Source organism: Nerophis lumbriciformis, linkage group LG04 (genome assembly GCF_033978685.3).
Source record: "Nerophis lumbriciformis linkage group LG04, RoL_Nlum_v2.1, whole genome shotgun sequence".
NCBI lineage: Eukaryota > Metazoa > Chordata > Actinopteri > Syngnathiformes > Syngnathidae > Nerophis > Nerophis lumbriciformis.
This window is the reverse complement of record NC_084551.2, coordinates 476,501-482,500: the sequence shown is the minus strand read 5'-3', so window position 1 is coordinate 482,500 and position 6,000 is coordinate 476,501. Positions and strand designations below refer to the sequence as shown.

Here is a 6,000-nt window from a genome sequence, read left to right as displayed (position 1 = left end):
TTAGTCCATACATGACTATACCTGTTAACTATAACCATATTATACCATACCAACATCAAAGGAGTTTAATGCTACAATTTAATAAAAATAACAATATAAGAAATAGCAAAAAAAATACTTTTTTTTTGATTGGGACTCATTGAATTTCCCAGGGACCCACTAAAATTGCTATCTGTAGATCCCAGGTACCCACTACATTGAAAACCTGTCAACATCACTCTTCACAACAGAACTGGGAGTATTTCCACTTGGGTTTGTTCTGTGCATGAACATGCCTCGTCAAGTGGGTGAAGGTTCATTCCGTCAGCCAAGTTTTAAATTGTGATCTCCACTGTTATATTTGTCCACACTTGGCCCAAGTAGCTTTTTTGTGCTCTGCTTCACAAACACAACACTTGTTCCCTATGGGAATTTTTGTTTTCATGTTGCTGCAGTGTGGGCCGTCGGTGATGATGTTCTTCCAAAGGAATGTGTGTGTTTACCGCCACCTTTTAGGCACTGTAGCACTGCGAGTGGTACCAAAATGAGTTGGTGTCCAATTTAAAGGACTGCCTCTATTACATTCTGTTGTATGAATGGCAACGTCGAAAGCCGTGTCTAGAGAGAGTATTGCCAACTCGGTTTCAGACGATCTCCTAAATGATTTTTCAAATCCCCCTCATGTGATGGGATGCATATGGTTTGCGGGAATCATATGCATCGCTTTCCCCGCAAACCAGAATGGAGAAAATTATGAGAAGTGAAGGTTCGCTGGCGTACCAAAGGCAAAAGTATCTTGTGTGAGGTTAGGTAGCGGAAATGGTCCATTTCTGACCTTCTTGCCCATAACTTATACACAATGTACTACCATTGACTTAGGACATGATTACCTATGTTCTAGGCGAAACCTCTTTTTAGCCAATCTTTTCAAAACAGGGCCATTGAATTATTGCCATGTTTTTGAAATGTGTAATGTGACAGCAAACAGTTTTAAGCTTTCATAAAAAGGTTCACATGTAATTGAATTAGATGTTTTTAGAAATGTATTTGATTCCACAAATCTTGTTCATCTATATACATTATTTACAAAATTGTTAATGTCAAATAAGTCGGCCCTAAAAGTCTACCAGTCTTTCAAATTGATCAATGTTTTTAGATATGTGTAGCTGTGTTGCAACTATTATACAGCCTTTAAAATTTGCTGGTTGTAAATACATATAAATGCAAATTAGATATCATTACTGAAAAAAACTTGGTATTAGGTGTGTGTGTGTGTGTACGTACGTGTGTATATATATATTTTTTTCGTACTGATATTTAATTTGCATATATGTAATTAAAATCACCACATTTTAAGAGCTTTATAACAGTTGTACCACAAGTGGCCTTCAGAGAAACTATTGCAGCAAACTGAGACTAAACAACTGAAAGGTTTTTCTCTTAAATAGTAAAAGCAGCATTAGTTTGTAAGTTATTATAGTGATTAAGCAATCGGGAAGCCATGCAGACTTGCCACAAAAACCAATGTCAAATATTACAAAAACTGGAGTAAAAGAACAGACGTAGTGCAGTGATTTACAAACAAGGCATTGGTTGTAGGTACCATAGTTTACATACTTCACACAACACACAAAAGTCGTAGTTGTTGGTCCAAAGCTAATGATGAGTTTGGCAAAATGAGTAAAATGCATTTTTTTTTGGTCGTTCTGTATTTTCTGATGTACATTGCGCCGGCGGGAGCATGTTAGAGAGCCCCGCTGGTCACTAAACACTGCATGAATATAGCGGCGAAGTTCATCAAAGATGGCCGCATATTTGCCCTAAAAGGATACTTTGTCGTCACGAAAAAATAAACATCTTTTATTGTACGTTTTTGAGCTGAAGTATTTTTACAACTATAATTAGACTTATTATTTTGGTGTATTTAGTCAGAAAACTAACGCCAGAAGGACTCTTTTGCATGCGTTGGGCCAAAGCCGCACACGTCCTATGTCCCTGTGTTTTAGTTATCCATACTCTCTCTATATACAGCTCTATACAGGTTATGTACCTTCTTCCATCAAGTGGAAGAGTATTTAATCGTTTTGCCTATCGGTGTACAACATCTATGACATAGATCAATGACAAGGAGTCACTGTTTGTAGTAAGTAACTGCTAATTTTCGGACCAATGAAGTGAAATCAGATCATTTCCAGTGGTTAGTAATCACCGCTCTCTGAATGGCCATTTAATGACTAGCTGAAGTGTTTTTTGTTTTGTGGAGAAGGATGACAGAATGGAGAACAGAGGGCACAATGTGAGGGAAAACAAACCGAATGTTTTTATGGCCTCTTCACTAGTCTCCTAGTGCCTCCCCCCCCCAAGACAATGTCCTCTGCCAATTCGGTTTAATGTCAAAGGGAGTCACACTCAGCAAACGACCAATGGCGAATTAGTCAGAGACCTTTCGTCAGGGCAGCTTTTAAAAGCAGCACAGGAGACAGAGTTGAGAGGACGGATGAGCAAAGCACATTTGGAATTTTCTGACAAATAGACTGACTCACTCACACAAAAGGAAGACAAACTTGGAAAGCCTACCCTCTTCTTTTGTCTCTTCCCTTTGGGCCATTCCTTCCTTATCAGTCTCTTGCTCCTTCTCATTCACTCATTCTCTGTTTCTTCTTCTTCACGCTCGCAAGAGAGGATACAGACAAGGAAAGAAGCTTGAATCCGGATGCTGGTAAACAAGTTTGTTTTTACGCTTCTATTGTCCCTCTTTTTACTTGCCATGCCAAACAGCTACACTTATACGACCATTAATGTTAATTTATTGGACTGTATAACACCGGCTGGCATCCATTTTTTATGAGAAGGAAACCAGAGACAGTTTCAGATATGCAGTTGTATGTTGACCGCTAATGGTAGAGCCACAACCAACGTTAGGTCCACTTTAGAGCCTATACAACAAAGACTACATTGTTATGCACTGAATTAGTCTGATTTCTCAAATAGTTAGTTTTTTTGTATTTTCACACTTACATGTGAAGTCCCATTGTCCATGCACAATACAATACGTAAGCAGTGTGCGTCCCGTACAATTAGAGGCACTTATTTCCTTTTAGTGCGGAGAATTGTTTTGCTTTTCCGTTTGAGCCAAACAAGACATCTTTGCAGCTCCTCGCAAATCGCGAGTCAACAGCCCAGTTCTTGTTGTACTGGATGTACGCTGTAATGTTGGCACAGGTTAGAAATATTACTTTAAGCAGACAGCATTAATAAATGATCGTAGATTGCGCTATGAACATGACAGTACTACCAAGAAGGTCTTGAAGTGGCTAGAAGTGGGCCCCAAGCAAAGACTGGTGGGAGAGAGTTGTTTTGAAGGAATTTTCAGACGTAGAATGGAGAGAAAAGTTGCAAAGTTCATTGAATAAGCTCTGTGGATCAATGGAAGGAGTTTTGAGTCCAAAGGAATAACTATTTGTGCCCTGATATTGCTTCAGATGAGGGTTGCTATTGGACAAGCTTTTAACTTTCCAAAAGCCAAACACGATCAGATTAAGTTGTTTTCCCATTGAGCCAAGCTATCTGAGAAATCAGACTAATTATATGCATGGAAACATAATCACTGTCATACAAAAGCTGTATTATTTGTATACAAAGAGTTGGTTCAAACGCTTTGGTTAAACGTCTTAGCTAGACTAGAGTAGAAAACTAGCAATTACAGACCAATTCTAAATACTAAATTAGTTTTTTGTTATACACACCAACGGCGGTTACTGTGTCAGTGCGTGCGTACGTGCACGCGCGTGAGTCGCATGATGCTACAACAAGGTTAATATTAGCATACTGTATGCTTGGCTAAAACATAAAAAACATCTACAACTTACCTGTTTTCTCTAGTTCAGGGGTCACCAACCTTTTTGAAACCAAGAGCTACTTCTTGGGTACTGATTAATGCGAAGGGCTACCAGTTTGATACACTCTTAAATAAATTGCCAGAAATAGCCAATTTGCTCAATATACCTTTAACTCTGTTATTATTAATAATTAATGATATTTATCTTTGTGGAAACACTGATCATCTAAATATTTCTCACAATAAATATATATAGAAACAGATAAATATCAATATGCAATACTTTATTTTTATATTTTCTCCAAGTGCACATTTTTCAAATTGAACATTTTCAAATGATGACTTCTAAGACAGTCTTGTGAAATCACAATATCCCATTTTAACTAGCTAGCCACTAACATTTTTTAACAAATCATGAATGACTTTGCACCATGTTTGTACAAATAACTCATGCAAAATACAAAAGTCAACTCTCAAATTTTTAAATAAATCATGTCACACTTTGAACTGGACACCAAATCTGTTATCTGTTTCTTTGTCAGTTAGTGAAGACCAAGTCTTTAAAATATTTTCTTGGATTTTCAAATTCTATTTGAGTTTTGTCTCTCTTAGAATTAAAAATGTCGAGCAAAGCGAGACCAGCTTGCTAGTAAATAAATAAAATTTAAAAAATAGAGGCAACTCACTGGTAAGTGCTGCTATTTGAGCTATTTTTAGAACAGGCCAGCGGGCTACTCATCTGGTCCTTACGGGCTACCTGGTGCCCGCGGGCACCGCGTTGGTGACCCCTGGTCTAGTTGGAACTGGAATTACTCTAGGCTGAAATGTGAACATTTCTACTGACAAAGATAGCGCATCATATAGCTGTTCTTTTTCCTACTGACAAAGATAGCGCATGATATAGCTGTTCTTTTTCCTGGTTTGTAAGGTAAACTTTAATTGAAGAGGTGTGCTGCCTCTTGTCGCACGCCATAGTTGAATGATATTAGAAATAGGGCTGCAGCAATGGAATATTTTAGTAATCGAGTATTCTACCAAAAATGTATTTGATTGCGTAGTTGAATAAAACCTTTCTGTTTGGTGAAAGAGCAATCATTAATATACTAGACGCAATTAGACATTTCACTTCATAATGAACGGCCAATTGATTTTATTTTAAAATGACAAAAACTAAATAATATATCATAGTATGTTAATGGTGATGGTAATGAAAACTTCCTGTGCTTGAGGAGGTCTATATCCGGGCTCGTGCGCATGACAAATTATACATTTTGTGACTGCTTGTATTTGATTACTGAATAAATAAATTCGATTAATTGAGTAATTGAATAAAACAGTTTTGTTTGGCTAAAGAGCAATCATAAATACACAGGACAACAAGACGTTTTTGTTAATAATTATTGATGCCTTGTCTTACGTGACCGCTGGTATTTGATTACCGAATAAATGCACGATGCAAGACACACTCCCCTCTTCCACTTCTAATGTGTACCTGTACTTGCTCAATAACATGACCAAGTCGCTAAATTGGAAGCACTGATCTCTTTTTCTACGTCTGTGTTGAAGCCGGTTTGTAAAAGCATCGTTATGATGCATTCCACCACACTTTCATTATAATTTGTATAATTTTCGAACCAGAAGTGGCATATACACATTTGTGGCGGAGCACATTTATTTTGTTTACACACGAATATATGGGAAACACTGCATCTGCTTCCTCCTTCGTCTGTGTGGGTGACATAATAGCGTTGTACCACATTAACAGTAGTCATGCTTTTAGCTTTTACCAATAAATGAACGATTCTTTAAAGGGGAACATTATCACCAGACCTATGTATCAATCAATCAATCTTTATTTATATAGCCCTAAATCACAAGTGTCTCAAAGGGCTGCACAAGCCACAACGACATCCTCGGTACAAAGCCCACATAAGCGTAAGCGTCAATATATACCTTGATGTTGCAGAAAAAAGACCATATATTTTTTTTAACCGATTTCCGAACTCTAAATGGGTGAATTTTGGCGAATTAAACGCCTTTCTAATATTCGCTCTCGGAGCGATGACGTCACAACGTGGCGTCACATCGGGAAGCAATCCGCCATTTTCTCAAACACCGAGTCAAATCAGCTCTGTTATTTTCCGTTTTTTCGACTGTTTTCCGTACCTTGGAGACATCATGCC

General features: G+C 37.8%; 1 protein-coding gene across 4 annotated transcripts in view; it reads left to right on the top strand.

Annotated features, from left to right (window-relative positions):
- Window positions 1–6,000, top strand: part of lipeb (lipase, hormone-sensitive b) — a 72,637-nt gene that overhangs the window by 11,230 nt on the left and 55,407 nt on the right. Inside the window, exon 3 of one of the 4 annotated variants that reach the window (XM_061947179.1) lies at window positions 2,658–2,698. The exons of the other annotated variants lie outside the window; for them this stretch is intronic. Coding sequence (XP_061803163.1) covers window positions 2,658–2,698 — 41 coding nt within the window. The remainder of the gene's footprint in view (window positions 1–2,657; window positions 2,699–6,000) is intronic. 4 annotated transcript variants of the gene reach the window in all.